Source organism: Acipenser ruthenus, chromosome 3, assembly GCF_902713425.1.
Source record: "Acipenser ruthenus chromosome 3, fAciRut3.2 maternal haplotype, whole genome shotgun sequence".
NCBI classification, from domain to species: domain Eukaryota; kingdom Metazoa; phylum Chordata; class Actinopteri; order Acipenseriformes; family Acipenseridae; genus Acipenser; species Acipenser ruthenus.
In genome coordinates, this window is record NC_081191.1 from 391815 (window position 1) to 412323 (window position 20509).

At 42.1% G+C, this 20509-nt stretch overlaps 1 protein-coding gene across 1 annotated transcript; it reads left to right on the forward strand.

The window, feature by feature from the left end:
* The first annotated feature begins 219 nt into the window (after window positions 1-219).
* LOC117435818 (epiplakin-like) lies at window positions 220-20298 on the forward strand. Its single transcript, XM_059010041.1, has 2 exons — window positions 220-339; window positions 10107-20298. The coding sequence occupies exon 2, from the start codon at window positions 10150-10152 to the stop codon at window positions 19102-19104; it is 8955 nt and encodes a 2984-aa protein (XP_058866024.1). The 5' UTR covers window positions 220-339; window positions 10107-10149; the 3' UTR covers window positions 19105-20298.
* The last annotated feature ends 211 nt before the right edge of the window (window positions 20299-20509 follow it).

Here is a 20509-nt window from a genome sequence, read left to right on the forward strand (position 1 = left end):
TACACCCAGGTCGACAGGGTAGTCTGTCAGTCTAACCCCAGTGAATGCAGCAGTCACTGTGCACACCCAGGTCGACAGGCTAGTCTGTTCTTTGGTGTGATTGGAGTTTTTCAAGATAGTGGCTATCACTGTTATTGGTGGCAAAAGATGTTTTTAATGACATACCAGTGGGGGTGGGGATGGGGGTGGGGTGGAGTCTTTCAGTATTAAAGCACACTGGACTCGCTGCCTAATTATTTGGCACAGCCCTGGAGCAAAGCCACAGTTTCTCCTTCACGTTTCTCTTGAGGCACTGAGACAGAGTCTGCAGTGGGAAAGCCTGAGTCTCATCTCTTAAAGGTATGTTGTTATATTTCTATACCACTTTCATAAAAACTGACCCCAAACGATCCACACAGGACTCTTCTGTGCCCATCAAGTGATTTATTGTATAAGGGTTAGAATAATTTAAATACTATAGAGTTTAGTCAGTTCTATTGCCCGGTCTTTTGTACTATAGATTCTGCTTAAAAAACATTTTTTATATATAACATAAAAGACAAACAAACTACTTAACTATAAATATACACACAGTAGCATGCAAATTCATTATAATTTTCATACCTGTATGAAAACCTCTGGGTGTGAGAAGTTAAATTTTCAGTCAGTAATCAATCAGTGAAAAGGTTCGACCACTTTGTACTTTAATTAGGCAGCTTAAACAGCTTCTAAAAGGTTGCATGCATTTTATCATTTGTGGCTTTGTGTGTAGGGCTCTGTGGAATCCATGTTATTTTGTTCTGATTTCTGTTTTTACCGTTTTTAAAAAATGTAATGAGGTTTATTTAAATGAACCCATGAACAACACAAAAACGTAACCCTACAGGCTTCTGCTTTTTCCATTTGGTTGGAGTTGGTGTTCATTGGATTAAGAGTATTGTTTTATCTAATTGTATTGGAAAATAGTATTGTGAACTTTAAAAACGGGTTGTAGTTTTTATTTCAGTGCAGTGTGGGGCACTCCAAAGGGAACAGATAGGCAGGGAGCCCAGTAGGAAAAAAAAAAAAAAAAAAGTTTCGTAACTTTTCGTTTTGAAATTGATCAATTCTGTATTTACTGCTGAGCAAGTGGTTTCACTGCCATAGTCTACAGCGTAATCTAATTGTTTAAGTCCTTAAAAAATGTTTCTGTTTATTTTCCATAATTGCATTTATTTAACGCACTCAAACAGTGAATTATTTTCACGGATTCAACTCTTCTCGTTGTTTATCCCTTACAGAATGGACCCAGCTACAGCAACTAACTGCCCCCCCCCCCCCCCCATATCACTCTTAATTCTGCGCTGTTCTTATGATTCAGTGATTATTATTATTATTATTATTTATTTCTTAGCAGACGCCCTTATCCAGGGCGACTTACAATCGTAGGCAAAAACATTTCAAGCGTTACAATACAAGTAATACAATAAGAGCAAGAAATACAATAACTTTTGTTCAAGTAAAGTACAAGTTTGACAAACCACAATTCAATAATACAGCAGGTAATAGTGATAGTTACATCAGGATATGATTAAATAGTGATAGTTACATCAGGATGTGATTAAATACAAAGTACTACAGGTGATTCTGTCTGTGTTCTCGTTAACACGGATTCCATAGGACCCTATATGTATTAAAGTCATTGTAACAGGGCGAGGTGCCGTGTACATTTATTTGTTTATTTATTTTCAGAAAGGGGTCCCCCCTCCGCCCCTATGTTATTGTGTGTTTGTTCATGTATTTTAAATGACGTCGAGCGCTGCAGGGTTTGTTATTATTTTGCATTTTGACGGCGTAGACGATTGTTGTAGCGTGGATGGGTAGCCCCATCCACAGTAGTAATTAATAAACTCGTGCAGAAGGTGTCCATCTCCCGATTTAATTAAGTGATTAATTTATTACTAAATCGGGAGATGGTCACCTGCATATAAACGTGCGGCACTCTCCGTTCCAGGTGGGGTGTTTTACTGGAGCGGAGAGAGCGAGAGGAACGAGACAGTGAAAACGAGACAGTGAAAACGAGACTTAAAAATAATTCCAGGATCAGTGAAGGCTACTGCCCAGCCTGACCTTGATCATTGATCGTATATTTTGTGTGCGTTATTTGTTTTGTTTACACCTTTTTTTTTGTTTTTGTTTGAATATTGTATTTATTTTTGTTAATAAAAACGGCGCGCCGCGTCACTTAATTCAATCTGCAGTACTGGTTTGTTTACCTTCTTGCTTCTGCCTGACGTCACGTCTCAGCCATTCCTGCCACAGTCATCAATTAAATTAGGCAATCACTAATTTGCATATTTTGACAATTTTCAATTCCAGGGGTTTGATTTCATAATCACAACAAATCAAAACAATAGAAGCAATGGGTGTTCTAATACATATAAAGATAATCTCTCCATTGTAATTAGGGTTAATCAAATTATTCGTTTATTTATTTATTTTTACTCTCAACACAGGTGGAAGGCTTTAAACTTCTGCCTACATTAGCAATGTATGTGTTGGTCTGTTTGTATAATGCTTTTCCACTTGCTATTTTACATAATTCAGCACATTTATATTCCAAGTGTCACTTTAATAAGACCTGCACCCGACCCGAACCTGCAACCCGCTGCAGCTGCGTCTCCTTACCCGCGAACGACCTGGGCAGACACATGGCAAATGAAATTTAATAGAGAAAAGTGTAAAGTACTGCATGCAGGCAATAAAAATGTGCATTATAAATATCATATGTGAGATACTGAAATTGAAGAAGGGAACTATGAAAAAGACCTAGGAGTTTATATTGACTCAGAAATGTCTTCATCTAGACAATGTGGGGAAGCTATAAAAAAGGCCAACAAGATGCTCGGATATATTGTGAGAAGTGTTGAATTTAAATCAAGTTAAAACTTTACAATGCATTAGTAAGGCCTCACCATGAATATTGTGTTCAGTTCTGGTCACCTCGTTACAAAAAGGATATTGCTGCTCTAGAAAGAGTGCAAAGAAGAGCAACCAGAATTATCCCAGGTTTAAAAGGCATGTCGTATGCAGACAGGCTAAAAGAATTGAATCTATTCCGTCTTGAACAAAGAAGACTATGCGGCGATCTGATTCAAACATTCAAAATCCTAAAAGGTATAGACAATGTCAACCCAGGGGACTTCTTTGACTGAAAAAAGAAACAAGGACCAGGGGTCACAAATGGAGATTAGATAAAGGGGCATTCAGAACAGAAAATAGGAGGCACTTTTTTACACAGAGAATTGTGAGGGTCTGGAACCAACTCCCCAGTAATGTTGTTGAAGTTGACACCCTGGGATCCTTCAAGAAGCTGCTTGATGAGATTCTGGGATCAATAAGCTACTAACAACCAAACGAGCAAGATGGGCTGAATGGCCTCCTCTCGTTTGTAAACTTTCTTATGTTCTTATGTTCTTATGTTGTTGAAGCTGACACCCTGGGATCCTTCAAGAAGCTGCTTGATGAGATTCTGGGATCAATAAGCTACTAACAACCAAACGAGCAAGAAGGGCCAAATGGCCTCCTCTCGTTTGTAAACTTTCTTATTTTCTTATGTAGACCAATCATCTGAAGTGTTGTTGTGTTACGTTATCTGCACTATGTACAGTGAGAGATGGCGAACGAAAGACTGTATGATACGTCCCGTCCAGATTATAAGGATACGCAAGAAGCAAGACACCTGGGACACCATAGCGGCCAAACTAGACATGTCAAGTAAAAATATTTGCATTTGAAGAGCAACAGAAAACTAACACTATATAGCGTACTGTATGCCATAGACCTCCAAGCAAAACACTTCAAAGTTTAAAAAAAGAGGTCTCAATAATGACGGGCTTGGGTACCCTTCCGCAGAGTAACGGCATTCTAAGAAAATAGTCCTGGACATTTTTTTTTATTATTAAAAAACAAGGATGAAGCACATATAACGAGAAAAACAATTTTTTTTATTCAAAATTTTTTTGTTTTACTTTTCTGTTTAGCTTTTCAACCCCCAACTCATAAAAACGGTGTACAAGCGGATTGATTTTAAATTTGATTTGCAGTTGGTGCTGAGATGTTCCAATGGGCATCTACTGCTCGTAACGCTAATGCTGGAAGCCGATTGGCTGACAGTACTGAAGCTTTTTCTAATTTGAATTTGTTGTATATAATTATATCATTAGTTATCATTATCGCTGTCATTATCATTAGTATTAATTCTGTTTCTGTCCTGGTCCAGGCAGGATGTAAGATATTTTACAGGCAGTAAGTAACAAATAAACAAGTAAATGGTATGTTTGCTTCAGCAGGTACATGGCACTTAAAGGGAACATGTTTGTGTGTGTTACATGTTCCTATATAACACACACACACACACACACACACACACACACACAAGCACACACAAAAAGTGGATTTCCCTTTTAAGCAAACAGTCAGCCAGCTTCTCCAGTCAGCCAGCTTCTCCAGCCAGCCAGCTTCTCCAGTCAGCCAGCTTCTCCAGTCAGCCAGCCAGCTTGCTTCTCCAGTCAGCCAGCTTCCAGTCAGCCAGCTTCCAGTCAGCCAGCCAGCTTCTCCAGTCAGCCAGCCAGCTTCTCCAGTCAGCCAGCCAGCTTCTCCAGTCAGCCAGCTTCTCCAGTCAGCCAGCCAGCTTGCTTCTCCAGTCAGCCAGCTTCTCCAGTCAGCCAGCCAGCTTGCTTCTCCAGTCAGCCAGCCAGCTTCTCCAGTCAGCCAGCTTCTCCAGTCAGCCAGCCAGCTTGCTTCTCCAGTCAGCCAGCTTCTCCAGTCAGCCAGCCAGCTTGCTTCTCCAGTCAGCCAGCTTCTCCAGTCAGCCAGCCAGCTTGCTTCTCCAGTCAGCCAGCCAGCTTGCTTCTCCAGTCAGCCAGCTTCTCCAGTCAGCCAGCCAGCTTGCTTCTCCAGTCAGCCAGCCAGCTTGCTTCTCCAGTCAGCCAGCTTCTCCAGTCAGCCAGCTTCTCCAGTCAGCCAGCTTCTCCAGTCAGCCAGCCAGCTTGCTTCTCCAGTCAGCCAGCCAGCTTCTCCAGTCAGCCAGCTTCTCCAGTCAGCCAGCCAGCTTGCTTCTCCAGTCAGCCAGCTTCTCCAGTCAGCCAGCCAGCTTCTCCAGTCAGCCAGCTTCTCCAGTCAGCCAGCCAGCTTGCTTCTCCAGTCAGCCAGCTTCTCCAGTCAGCCAGCCAGCTTGCTTCTCCAGTCAGCCTACTTCTCCAGTCAGCCAGCCAGCTTGCTTCTCCAGTCAGCCAGCCAGCTTCTCCAGTCAGCCAGCTTGCTTCTCCAGTCAGCCAGCTTGCTTCTCCAGTCAGCCAGCTTCTCCAGTCAGCCAGCTTCTCCAGTCATGTGGAAAAATCACTCATTATCATAATAGACGTATCCCCCACACCCCCCACTCAACACGACACGACCATCATGACAGTAAAAATAGACATAATGAAGCGTTCTTACCTTTGTATAAGTTAGTGATCAGCAGATGTGTCAGCCGCACGAAGAGCACAGCGTGTGGTTTTCACTAACTCTAATTTTTTTTTCTATGGGTAAATATCGGGACTTTCTTTCTATGCATCGGGACGCGGGACATTTGCTAGGAAATCGGTACTGTCCCAACCATATAGAGACTGGGCATTTTGGGTATTTTGAAGTTTAATAGGACAAGGTCGAGAGGCTTACTTGACTGTACACACCACTTTTATTTATTTGTTTGCTTGCTTACACAGTGGTTTTTACGTTTACTGCTTTATCATCATATAGTTAGTTTTTACGTTTACTGCTTTATCACCATATAGTTAGTTTTTACGTTTACTGCTTTATCACCATATAGTTAGTTTTTACGTTTACTGCTTTATCACCATATAGTTAGTTTTTACGTTTACTGCTTTATCACCATATAGTTAGTTTTTACGTTTACTGCTTTATCACCATATAGTTAGTTTTTACGTTTACTGCTTTATCACCATATAGTTAGTTTTTACGTTTACTGCTTTATCACCATATAGTTAGTTTTTACGTTTACTGCTTTATCACCATATAGTTAGTTTTTATGTTTACTGCTTTATCACCATATAGTTAGTTTTTACGTTTACTGCTTTATCATCATATAGTTAGTTTTTATGTTTACTGCTTTATCATCATATAGTTAGTTTTTACGTTTACTGCTTTATCATCATATAGTTAGTTTTTCTAGAGACCTTTTTTGTTTTTGGTTTGTTATTGTTGATTTGCTATTAGTGGTTTTATTGAATTATAACATTTGTAGGATTTTCTCTTCATACTGCAAAATTATTGAAAGTCAGGAAATATACATTAAAAAGTACATTATGTTTATAAGCAAAAAATGAAATGTATTTATACTACACACATTTTAAAAACCTGTTTGGCAGAGTTAATAAATGAATTACCAGATGGATGGTTAAAAAGTAAACAGTCACAACAACTGTTTCGCAGAAGACGAGAGAAAGAAATATAACAAGTAATATAACGTTACTTTTTTATTACAGTGAGTAATAAGTAAGGACATTATTTTACTCTTTTCTGAAGAAAACGAATAACGAGTAATAAGTTATTTTTTTCAGTAACATGCCTATTGGCATCTCTATTGGCTTCTATACAGTAGCTGAGCACATATACGTTTATTTCCCTATAACCCCACACCCAACCCTTTATTGTCTATGAAATGTAAACATTGATTCTCATAGTCCTTTATATTTAACACTTTTTTGCAGTCTCAAGACACATAGTCTAGTTAGTTTGAAATGTTTTCATTACAGTTTAAAAAGTCTGAGATGCATAAAGTAAACTGAATCTATTACACAAGAGAAGTCTATCCATTTCCAGTGTAAAAACAATACTGTATCTCAAAAAGGGACATTGAGAAGTGTGGTAATAATGCCTGTGTTAAAATGTAATGAATCCTTCATCTCACTATGGTTATAATCATGCTTTTTTTGTTTATACATACTGCACACAATTGCATGAATATGTCTTCCAGTGAATTCACTCAAACAACCAAACAGATCAATTTGGCAAGCTGAGAGATTTTCCTTTGTTACCTTCCAGTAAGAATTCTTAAAATGTGCGTGGGAGATTACTGGAAAGTTCAACAGCATGGCGGCTCCATAGTGTACACCCAGGTTCTACACAGCAGGCTCAGGCATGCTGCACACTGTGTCATTCAAAAGTCAACAACTCCCTCCAAAGAGATACGGTCATTCCGTTTTTAAAAGGTCATGTTGATTTTAAGCTTTTCCAAGACACATGACTGAGATTGTGCAATCTCTATAGCAGGATACAGCAGCCACCTTTAACTGAACCTGAGCTGGAAGTAAAGGAACCTCAGCTGGTGAATGAGAGGGCGCTGACATTATAAGTTTAAAGACTGAATCTGTGATTGTTTAGTACATTCTCAATGATGTATTATTATTATTATTATTATTATTATTATTATTAAGTACAGTGTAATTCTTCAGCTACCTGAAGAACTCAGGGTTATTATTATTATTATTATTATTATTATTTGCTTATTTAGCAGATGCCTTTATCCAAGGCGACTTACAGAGACTAGGGTGTGTGAACTATGCATCAGCTGCAGAGTCACTTACAATTACGTCCCACCCGAAAGACGGAGCACAAGGAGGTGAAGTGACTTGCTCAGGGTCACACAATGTGCAATGGAGGTGGGATTTGAACCGGGGACCTCCTAGTTACCATCCCTTTTCTTTAACCACTGGACCACACAGCCTCCTTAACCTGAGAGATGTTGCGTGGGAGAGGTGATTTTTATTTTCATACTCAGTGATTATCAGCATGCCAGCTAGTACTCAGGGTTATTTATTTATTTATTTATTTATTTCTTAGCTGACACCCTTATCCAGGGCGACTTACAATTGTTACAAGATATCACATTAGTTTTTTACATACAATTGCCCATTTATACAGTTGGGTTTTTACTGGAGCAATCTAGGTAAAGTACCTTGCTCAAGGGTACAGCAGCAGTGTCCCCCACCTGGGATTAAACCCACGACCCTCCAGTCAAGAGTCCAGAGCCCTAACCACTACTCCACAGTGCTGCCCTAATGTTGCATGGGAGAGGAGATTCTTATTTTCATACTCAGTGATTATCAGCATGCCAGCTAGTACTCAGGGTTAACCTGAGAGATCGAGTCTGTTCAGTTGCTGAGCGTCGTATTTGTTTACATCAGTGAGTTAGGTTTCTTTGAATTTTAGGAAGTCAGAAAACACTGACAGCAAACTTTTTATGACGACTTTAGCGGTTGTAGCATCTTTGTTTTGTAGTATATTTTGTAATTCCTTTTCTGTTATGTCACAAAATCGCTGTTCAGTGGATCTGTCAGGAATTTTGTTTTGTTGGGGTGCAGAGGAAGTATGTTCAGCGTGATGATGTAATTTAAGGGAGTTTCTAAAAAACTATTGCCGTGACATGGGTCCATAGTTGGATAAATGTTTGGGCATGTGATGATGTTTTAACCAATCACATACCAGAATCTCTATGGACTGATTCATATATATATATATTAATTAGAGGTCAAAAATATGACAACATAGTTGTAAGCGTGGGTTGCTGGCCAGCGTAATAAAGACAACGTTAAAACAAGCTTGCATTAAGCCTTTTCTTAACTGACAGGATCTCAAGGTTTTACATAAAACAATAACACGCACTGACAAGTACACCTCATTAATAACCATGGCAAATGTTCTTCTCAGGAACTAAAGTAAACAACAAAACAACATCCTGTTGGGTTTATGTCAGTGATATACATTAATAATAATAACTGTGTGCCTTCCAGTACGGAATGCTTTATCTACAGTTGTTGCGCAGATATAGTTTCTTACCAAAAAGATAAAAAAGTAGCCTTTACTTAAAAAGAAATCAGAGGTTGTTATTTTTCCAAGCTCTGTTATAAATATGTATATACAGTTGTATTCAAAAGTTTACATACCGAATGGAAATGTATAATTTCTAGAAATTTTAGGAAAAATCTTTTGAAGCAAAAGTTTTGCTTTTCTGGATGAGGAAAAAAGTTACAAGAAATAGATGTCTACAGTTATTTATTTCAGCAATCTTTTTGTAAAACATTTCTGGGGTTTTGCAAAAAAAATTGCTGAAATAAATAATTCTAGACATCTGTTTCTTGTATTTTTTTTCCTCATCCACAAAAGCAAAACTTTTACGACAAAAGGTTTTTCCTATAATTATTTATTTTTGAGAAATTATAAAATTCCATTAGGGTATGTAAACTTTGGACTACAACTGTGTGTGTATGTGAATACACAGTATATAATATATATATATATATATATATATATATATATATATATATATATATATATATATATATATATATATATATATATATATATATACTGTATATACCTGTAGCTCAAAGAGCCAGCTGATCAATGTTTCGATATGTATTACATATCTATATAGAAACTGGATGTTTATATATATATATATATATATATATATATATATATATATATATATATATATACTGTGTATATATATATATTGTGAAAGACTTGACCCACTCGGGTTCGTTGCCCCTTTAAGAATTGACCCAGACACAGAAATAGAGTTCAGCGCTTCCGCGCACTTTTAATAATACAAACAAAAACACAAAACAAACACCTAGCTCTTATCGAGCACTAACTACACACGCAGGAACCTAACTAACGCAGGACGGCTAAGCCGTTTCCCTGTCCACCCAAAACAACAGTTTAGTACCGCACTTACTTCTTAACTCTCTCGCTCTCTCTGACTGCTGGGAAGCAGAGCACCTCGTCTGCCTCCTTCTCCTCAGCAGCCCTGAGCAGACTTACTGCTCTCCTTTTAAACTGCCCGCACCTGGGTCTAATTTCCAATAATGCCCAGGTGCGGATGATCATTAATAACAAAACAATTACACAAAACAATAAAGCAATTAGCAAACTAAATTAAACCAATGTGCATTCGCACATCTTTTCTCTCTCGCAGGGAGGATTTAACCCCCTCCCTGCTGTCTCACTCCACCTGCTTCCTCACAATATATATATATAAACAGGATGTTTCTAATTTTATCCATCTTTTTGTTTAATTGCAGAAAAATAAAAACAGTAGACCACATTTCTGAACTAAAGGAGACAATGGCAAACCAAGAAAAGAGTGATACCCATCTGACAGGCATCATGGGTGAAAAGCAGTACAGCAATGGAGAGCCTGGTTTAAATCCAAAATTCCAAGGTCTCAGAAGACAGGTCACAGCCAGTCAGCTATTAGAGGCTGAAATCATTGAGAAGGAGCTGGTGGATCAACTGAATCAAGGAAAAGTGACTTTTGAAGGAGTTAACAAAATGGAATCAGTGCAAAAGTACCTGCAAGGAACCAACAGCATTGCAGGAGTGCTAGTGCAGTCCTCCACAGAGAAGATGAGTATCTACCAGGCCATGAGGAAAGGGATTCTGAGACCAGGCACTGCACTGATTCTCCTGGAAGCCCAGGCCGCAACTGGATTTCTCATTGACCCAGTGAAGAATAAAAAGCTGTCTGTAGAACAAGCAGTGGCTGAAGGACTGGTGGGCACAGAACTGAAAGATAAACTCTTGTCAGCAGAGAGGGCTGTCACTGGGTACACTGATCCTTACACTAAGAAGACAATCTCCTTGTTCCAAGCCTTGAAAAAAGACCTGATAGTAAAGGATCACGGGATACGCCTGCTGGAAGCTCAGATCGCCACTGGGGGCATCATTGACCCGATCAACAGCCACCGTGTGCCTGTGGAGGTGGCCTACAAGCGGGGATACTTTGATGAAGAGATGAGTCTGATTCTCTCTGACCCAAGCGATGACACCAAAGGGTTTTTCGACCCCAACACTCACGAGAATCTCACCTACTTGCAGCTGCTGGAGAGGGGTGTAAAAGATCCACAAACCGGACTCTGCTTACTTAGCCTGGTTAAGGAAGGAGAACGGTATGTTTACAATGATGCACAAATGCAGAGTGCCCTCAAGTCAGCTACAACCAACAGGGTAGCAGGGAAGTTCAAGGGCCAGACAGTTTCCATCTGGGAACTGCTCTATTCTGAATACATCACTGAGGAGAAAAGGAGAGAGCTTCTGCAGCAGTACAAGTCGGGAAGTTTGACAATTCAGCAATTCACAGAGACCATCATTACCATGGTTGAGCAGAGTATTAAAACAACAACCACGACGACAACAACAACAACAACAACCACAAAAACAGAAACCGACTCAAAATTCCAAGGTCTCAGAAGACAGGTCACAGCCAGACAGCTATTAGAGTCTAAAATCATTCAGAAGGGGCTGTTTGATCAACTGAAGCAAGGAATGGTGACTTTTGAAGCAGTCAACAAAATGGAATCAGTGCAGAAGTACCTGCAAGGAACCAACAGCATTGCAGGAGTGCTAGTGCAGTCCTCCACAGAGAAGATGAGTATCTACCAGGCCATGAGGAAAGGAATTCTGAGACCAGGCACTGCACTGATTCTCCTGGAAGCCCAGGCCGCAACTGGATTTCTTATTGACCCAGTGAAGAATAAAAAGCTGTCTGTAGAACAAGCAGTGGCTGAAGGACTGGTGGGCACAGAACTGAAAGATAAACTCTTGTCAGCAGAGAGGGCTGTCACTGGGTACACTGATTCTTACACTAAGAAGACAATCTCCTTGTTCCAAGCCTTGAAAAAAGACCTGATAGTAAAGGATCACGGGATACGCCTGCTGGAAGCTCAGATCGCCACTGGGGGCATCATTGACCCGATCAACAGCCACCGTGTGCCTGTGGAGGTGGCCTACAAGCGGGGATACTTTGATGAAGAGATGAGTCTGATTCTCTCTGACCCAAGCGATGACACCAAAGGGTTTTTCGACCCCAACACTCACGAGAATCTCACCTACTTGCAGCTGCTGGAGAGGGGTGTAAAAGATCCACAAACCGGACTCTGCTTACTTAGCCTGGTTAAGGAAGGAGAACGGTATGTTTACAATGATGCACAAATGCAGAGTGCCCTCAAGTCAGCTACAACCAACAGGGTAGCAGGGAAGTTCAAGGGCCAGACAGTTTCCATCTGGGAACTGCTCTATTCTGAATACATCACCGAGGAGAAAAGGAGAGAGCTTCTGCAGCAGTACAAGTCGGGAAGTTTGACAATTCAGCAATTCATAGAGACCATCATTACCATGGTTGAGCAGAGTATTAAAACAACAACCACGACGACAACAACAACAACAACCACAAAAACAGAAACCGACTCAAAATTCCAAGGTCTCAGAAGACAGGTCACAGCCAGACAGCTATTAGAGTCTAAAATCATTCAGAAGGAGCTGTTTGATCAACTGAAACAAGGAATGGTGACTTTTGAAGCAGTCAACAAAATGGAATCAGTGCAGAAGTACCTGCAAGGAACCAACAGCATTGCAGGAGTGCTAGTGCAGTCCTCCACAGAGAAGATGAGTATCTACCAGGCCATGAGGAAAGGAATTCTGAGACCAGGCACTGCACTGATTCTCCTGGAAGCCCAGGCCGCAACTGGATTTCTCATTGACCCAGTGAAGAATAAAAAGCTGTCTGTAGAACAAGCAGTGGCTGAAGGACTGGTGGGCACAGAACTGAAAGATAAACTCTTGTCAGCAGAGAGGGCTGTCACTGGTTACACTGATCCTTACACTAAGAAGACAATCTCCTTGTTCCAAGCCTTGAAAAAAGACCTGATAGTAAAGGATCACGGGATACGCCTGCTGGAAGCTCAGATCGCCACTGGGGGCATCATTGACCCGATCAACAGCCACCGTGTGCCTGTGGAGGTGGCCTACAAGCGGGGATACTTTGATGAAGAGATGAGTCTGATTCTCTCTGACCCAAGCGATGACACCAAAGGGTTTTTCGACCCCAACACTCACGAGAATCTCACCTACATGCAGCTGCTGGAGAGGGGTGTAAAAGATCCACAAACCGGACTCTGCTTACTTAGCCTGGTTAAGGAAGGAGAACGGTATGTTTACAATGATGCACAAATGCAGAGTGCCCTCAAGTCAGCTACAACCAACAGGGTAGCAGGGAAGTTCAAGGGCCAGACAGTTTCCATCTGGGAACTGCTCTATTCTGAATACATCACCGAGGAGAAAAGGAGAGAGCTTCTGCAGCAGTACAAGTCGGGAAGTTTGACAATTCAGCAATTCACAGAGACCATCATTACCATGGTTGAGCAGAGTATTAAAACAACAACCACGACGACAACAACAACAACAACCACAAAAACAGAAACCGACTCAAAATTCCAAGGTCTCAGAAGACAGGTCACAGCCAGACAGCTATTAGAGTCTAAAATCATTCAGAAGGGGCTGTTTGATCAACTGAAGCAAGGAATGGTGACTTTTGAAGCAGTCAACAAAATGGAATCAGTGCAGAAGTACCTGCAAGGAACCAACAGCATTGCAGGAGTGCTAGTGCAGTCCTCCACAGAGAAGATGAGTATCTACCAGGCCATGAGGAAAGGAATTCTGAGACCAGGCACTGCACTGATTCTCCTGGAAGCCCAGGCCGCAACTGGATTTCTTATTGACCCAGTGAAGAATAAAAAGCTGTCTGTAGAACAAGCAGTGGCTGAAGGACTGGTGGGCACAGAACTGAAAGATAAACTCTTGTCAGCAGAGAGGGCTGTCACTGGGTACACTGATCCTTACACTAAGAAGACAATCTCCTTGTTCCAAGCCTTGAAAAAAGACCTGATAGTAAAGGATCACGGGATACGCCTGCTGGAAGCTCAGATCGCCACTGGGGGCATCATTGACCCGATCAACAGCCACCGTGTGCCTGTGGAGGTGGCCTACAAGCGGGGATACTTTGATGAAGAGATGAGTCTGATTCTCTCTGACCCAAGCGATGACACCAAAGGGTTTTTCGACCCCAACACTCACGAGAATCTCACCTACTTGCAGCTGCTGGAGAGGGGTGTAAAAGATCCACAAACCGGACTCTGCTTACTTAGCCTGGTTAAGGAAGGAGAACGGTATGTTTACAATGATGCACAAATGCAGAGTGCCCTCAAGTCAGCTACAACCAACAGGGTAGCAGGGAAGTTCAAGGGCCAGACAGTTTCCATCTGGGAACTGCTCTATTCTGAATACATCACCGAGGAGAAAAGGAGAGAGCTTCTGCAGCAGTACAAGTCGGGAAGTTTGACAATTCAGCAATTCACAGAGACCATCATTACCATGGTTGAGCAGAGTATTAAAACAACAACCACGACGACAACAACAACAACAACCACAAAAACAGAAACCGACTCAAAATTCCAAGGTCTCAGAAGACAGGTCACAGCCAGTCAGCTATTAGTGTCTAAAATCATTGAGAAGGAGCTGTTTGATCAACTGAAACAAGGAATGGTGACTTTTGAAGCAGTCAACAAAATGGAATCAGTGCAGAAGTACCTGCAAGGAACCAACAGCATTGCAGGAGTGCTAGTGCAGTCCTCCACAGAGAAGATGAGTATCTACCAGGCCATGAGGAAAGGAATTCTGAGACCAGGCACTGCACTGATTCTCCTGGAAGCCCAGGCCGCAACTGGATTTCTTATTGACCCAGTGAAGAATAAAAAGCTGTCTGTAGAACAAGCAGTGGCTGAAGGACTGGTGGGCACAGAACTGAAAGATAAACTCTTGTCAGCAGAGAGGGCTGTCACTGGGTACACTGATCCTTACACTAAGAATACAATCTCCTTGTTCCAAGCCTTGAAAAAAGACCTGATAGTAAAGGATCACGGGATACGCCTGCTGGAAGCTCAGATCGCCACTGGGGGCATCATTGACCCGATCAACAGCCACCGTGTGCCTGTGGAGGTGGCCTACAAGCGGGGATACTTTGATGAAGAGATGAGTCTGATTCTCTCTGACCCAAGCGATGACACCAAAGGGTTTTTCGACCCCAACACTCACGAGAATCTCACCTACTTGCAGCTGCTGGAGAGGGGTGTAAAAGATCCACAAACCGGACTCTGCTTACTTAGCCTGGTTAAGGAAGGAGAACGGTATGTTTACAATGATGCACAAATGCAGAGTGCCCTCAAGTCAGCTACAACCAACAGGGTAGCAGGGAAGTTCAAGGGCCAGACAGTTTCCATCTGGGAACTGCTCTATTCTGAATACATCACCGAGGAGAAAAGGAGAGAGCTTCTGCAGCAGTACAAGTCGGGAAGTTTGACAATTCAGCAATTCACAGAGACCATCATTACCATGGTTGAGCAGAGTATTAAAACAACAACCACGACGACAACAACAACAACAACCACAAAAACAGAAACCGACTCAAAATTCCAAGGTCTCAGAAGACAGGTCACAGCCAGTCAGCTATTAGTGTCTAAAATCATTGAGAAGGAGCTGTTTGATCAACTGAAACAAGGAATGGTGACTTTTGAAGCAGTCAACAAAATGGAATCAGTGCAGAAGTACCTGCAAGGAACCAACAGCATTGCAGGAGTGCTAGTGCAGTCCTCCACAGAGAAGATGAGTATCTACCAGGCCATGAGGAAAGGAATTCTGAGACCAGGCACTGCACTGATTCTCCTGGAAGCCCAGGCCGCAACTGGATTTCTTATTGACCCAGTGAAGAATAAAAAGCTGTCTGTAGAACAAGCAGTGGCTGAAGGACTGGTGGGCACAGAACTGAAAGATAAACTCTTGTCAGCAGAGAGGGCTGTCACTGGGTACACTGATCCTTACACTAAGAATACAATCTCCTTGTTCCAAGCCTTGAAAAAAGACCTGATAGTAAAGGATCACGGGATACGCCTGCTGGAAGCTCAGATCGCCACTGGGGGCATCATTGACCCGATCAACAGCCACCGTGTGCCTGTGGAGGTGGCCTACAAGCGGGGATACTTTGATGAAGAGATGAGTCTGATTCTCTCTGACCCAAGCGATGACACCAAAGGGTTTTTCGACCCCAACACTCACGAGAATCTCACCTACTTGCAGCTGCTGGAGAGGGGTGTAAAAGATCCACAAACCGGACTCTGCTTACTTAGCCTGGTTAAGGAAGGAGAACGGTATGTTTACAATGATGCACAAATGCAGAGTGCCCTCAAGTCAGCTACAACCAACAGGGTAGCAGGGAAGTTCAAGGGCCAGACAGTTTCCATCTGGGAACTGCTCTATTCTGAATACATCACCGAGGAGAAAAGGAGAGAGCTTCTGCAGCAGTACAAGTCGGGAAGTTTGACAATTCAGCAATTCACAGAGACCATCATTACCATGGTTGAGCAGAGTATTAAAACAACAACCACGACGACAACAACAACAACAACCACAAAAACAGAAACCGACTCAAAATTCCAAGGTCTCAGAAGACAGGTCACAGCCAGACAGCTATTAGAGTCTAAAATCATTCAGAAGGGGCTGTTTGATCAACTGAAGCAAGGAATGGTGACTTTTGAAGCAGTCAACAAAATGGAATCAGTGCAGAAGTACCTGCAAGGAACCAACAGCATTGCAGGAGTGCTAGTGCAGTCCTCCACAGAGAAGATGAGTATCTACCAGGCCATGAGGAAAGGAATTCTGAGACCAGGCACTGCACTGATTCTCCTGGAAGCCCAGGCCGCAACTGGATTTCTTATTGACCCAGTGAAGAATAAAAAGCTGTCTGTAGAACAAGCAGTGGCTGAAGGACTGGTGGGCACAGAACTGAAAGATAAACTCTTGTCAGCAGAGAGGGCTGTCACTGGGTACACTGATCCTTACACTAAGAAGACAATCTCCTTGTTCCAAGCCTTGAAAAAAGACCTGATAGTAAAGGATCACGGGATACGCCTGCTGGAAGCTCAGATCGCCACTGGGGGCATCATTGACCCGATCAACAGCCACCGTGTGCCTGTGGAGGTGGCCTACAAGCGGGGATACTTTGATGAAGAGATGAGTCTGATTCTCTCTGACCCAAGCGATGACACCAAAGGGTTTTTCGACCCCAACACTCACGAGAATCTCACCTACTTGCAGCTGCTGGAGAGGGGTGTAAAAGATCCACAAACCGGACTCTGCTTACTTAGCCTGGTTAAGGAAGGAGAACGGTATGTTTACAATGATGCACAAATGCAGAGTGCCCTCAAGTCAGCTACAACCAACAGGGTAGCAGGGAAGTTCAAGGGCCAGACAGTTTCCATCTGGGAACTGCTCTATTCTGAATACATCACCGAGGAGAAAAGGAGAGAGCTTCTGCAGCAGTACAAGTCGGGAAGTTTGACAATTCAGCAATTCACAGAGACCATCATTACCATGGTTGAGCAGAGTATTAAAACAACAACCACGACGACAACAACAACAACAACCACAAAAACAGAAACTGACTCAAAATTCCAAGGTCTCAGAAGACAGGTCACAGCCAGACAGCTATTAGAGTCTAAAATCATTCAGAAGGAGCTGTTTGATCAACTGAAACAAGGAATGGTGACTTTTGAAGCAGTCAACAAAATGGAATCAGTGCAGAAGTACCTGCAAGGAACCAACAGCATTGCAGGAGTGCTAGTGCAGTCCTCCACAGAGAAGATGAGTATCTACCAGGCCATGAGGAAAGGAATTCTGAGACCAGGCACTGCACTGATTCTCCTGGAAGCCCAGGCCGCAACTGGATTTCTCATTGACCCAGTGAAGAATAAAAAGCTGTCTGTAGAACAAGCAGTGGCTGAAGGACTGGTGGGCACAGAACTGAAAGATAAACTCTTGTCAGCAGAGAGGGCTGTCACTGGGTACACTGATCCTTACACTAAGAAGACAATCTCCTTGTTCCAAGCCTTGAAAAAAGACCTGATAGTAAAGGATCACGGGATACGCCTGCTGGAAGCTCAGATCGCCACTGGGGGCATCATTGACCCGATCAACAGCCACCGTGTGCCTGTGGAGGTGGCCTACAAGCGGGGATACTTTGATGAAGAGATGAGTCTGATTCTCTCTGACCCAAGCGATGACACCAAAGGGTTTTTCGACCCCAACACTCACGAGAATCTCACCTACTTGCAGCTGCTGGAGAGGGGTGTAAAAGATCCACAAACCGGACTCTGCTTACTTAGCCTGGTTAAGGAAGGAGAACGGTATGTTTACAATGATGCACAAATGCAGAGTGCCCTCAAGTCAGCTACAACCAACAGGGTAGCAGGGAAGTTCAAGGGCCAGACAGTTTCCATCTGGGAACTGCTCTATTCTGAATACATCACCGAGGAGAAAAGGAGAGAGCTTCTGCAGCAGTACAAGTCGGGAAGTTTAACAATTCAGCAATTCACAGAGACCATCATTACCATGGTTGAGCAGAGTATTAAAACAACAACCACGACGACAACAACAACAACAACCACAAAAACAGAAACCGACTCAAAATTCCAAGGTCTCAGAAGACAGGTCACAGCCAGTCAGCTATTAGTGTCTAAAATCATTGAGAAGGAGCTGTTTGATCAACTGAAACAAGGAATGGTGACTTTTGAAGCAGTCAACAAAATGGAATCAGTGCAGAAGTACCTGCAAGGAACCAACAGCATTGCAGGAGTGCTAGTGCAGTCCTCCACAGAGAAGATGAGTATCTACCAGGCCATGAGGAAAGGAATTCTGAGACCAGGCACTGCACTGATTCTCCTGGAAGCCCAGGCCGCAACTGGATTTCTTATTGACCCAGTGAAGAATAAAAAGCTGTCTGTAGAACAAGCAGTGGCTGAAGGACTGGTGGGCACAGAACTGAAGCAGAAACTCTTGTCAGCAGAGAGGGCTGTCACTGGGTACACTGATCCTTACACTAAGAATACAATCTCCTTGTTCCAAGCCTTGAAAAAAGACCTGATAGTAAAGGATCACGGGATACGCCTGCTGGAAGCTCAGATCGCCACTGGGGGCATCATTGACCCGATCAACAGCCACCGTGTGCCTGTGGAGGTGGCCTACAAGCGGGGATACTTTGATGAAGAGATGAGTCTGATTCTCTCTGACCCAAGCGATGACACCAAAGGGTTTTTCGACCCCAACACTCACGAGAATCTCACCTACATGCAGCTGCTGGAGAGGGGTGTAAAAGATCCACAAACCGGACTCTGCCTACTTAGCTTGAAGAAATAAAATAATAATAATAATTAATATGGAATAGAAATTACATTTTAAATATTATGTGGACAAGCAGGGCTTGAATTTCAGCGCAGAATCGTGGGAATCGTGCATTTTCCAAGTTGCTACCGCATACCTGTAACTTTCAGTGCAGGAAAATCCTGCAGAGATATTTTAAGACTCCAGTGCATTTTTCACTACAACAATTTCTAAGGAAGTGGGTGTCAGTGACGAAAGCACTATGAGCCACATTCTGAGTAGTTCTGTATAAAATAAATGCATAAATATAAGTAGTGTTCGATATTTTAAATGCCGCAAGACTTTATTCTCTCGTATGTGATTCTCGGTCGCCATCTTTAAGCATTATAGAAACTCAGTAACCCTGCAGTAAGTAAACAGTTTTGAAAAAAAAAACAATATTAAATCTGTCTAGGTGTTGTTTTGAAAGCGGTGACTTTCACTTAAAAAAATAGAAATGGAGCGCTGGTTAAAAAGAAAAGCACCTTTTACTTCTGCTGCAGGCAAAGAAAAAGTTTGCAGGAGCCATTAAATGAAAACAGTGCAGAATGTACAACACAAACAAACGATAGCAGTGAAGGGAAAGGCAAAAAAGGTACATTTCTGCCAAACTGGCATAAGATTTACCCATGGCTGGAGTTTAAAATGAGCTGTTCAGTCTGCAGTCTCTATGCAACTGTAACGTTTGCTAGCCGCTTTTACAAAAAGTCTACATTATTGAGACATTCTAGTGGCAGTACACACAACACAGCTTTAAAAAAGGAAAAGTGAAGTGGAAACTTCACATCAGGCAACGGCAAGAGCAATGGAGAGGGCGCTGTCTCACAGTGATGAACAGCTGTAGGTCTCCTGGAAGCAGCTTATTTTAAAGCAACACCAGTGTTCCCCCCTAAAATTTTAGAATCCCCCCATTGGCTGCAGCATAGGGGGGGAAATCCCCCCAGCACACAAAAATCAAATTCAAGCCCTAACTAGGTTTACTCTGATATTCTGATATCAGTACGTCTTTATAAGATATTAAAACATATCCGCAAAACAATATTTTCTATTTACCATGGTGAAAATAATTGAGTTAACCCACATATTAACCTCAAATGGGTTTAACTTTTTTATATGGCAATAAAGATGTGTTGAATTTGACAGGTGTTTTTCGCTATCTTTCTAAATGCATACAATAAATTGAAAATTGTATTTCTCTGTGGTTTTTCATTTTATCTCCTTATTTAACTTATACTTACCGCTTTTTTCATTGTTCAAACAAAGTTGTAAAACCTTACTGTTTTCCCCAATATCTATACTTTTTTTTACATTAAAACGTGATTTCTTGAGATAAAAAACCTATTGATTAATATAGATATATGTTTACCCACCCTACCACCAAGACATCACTTCAGTTATTCAA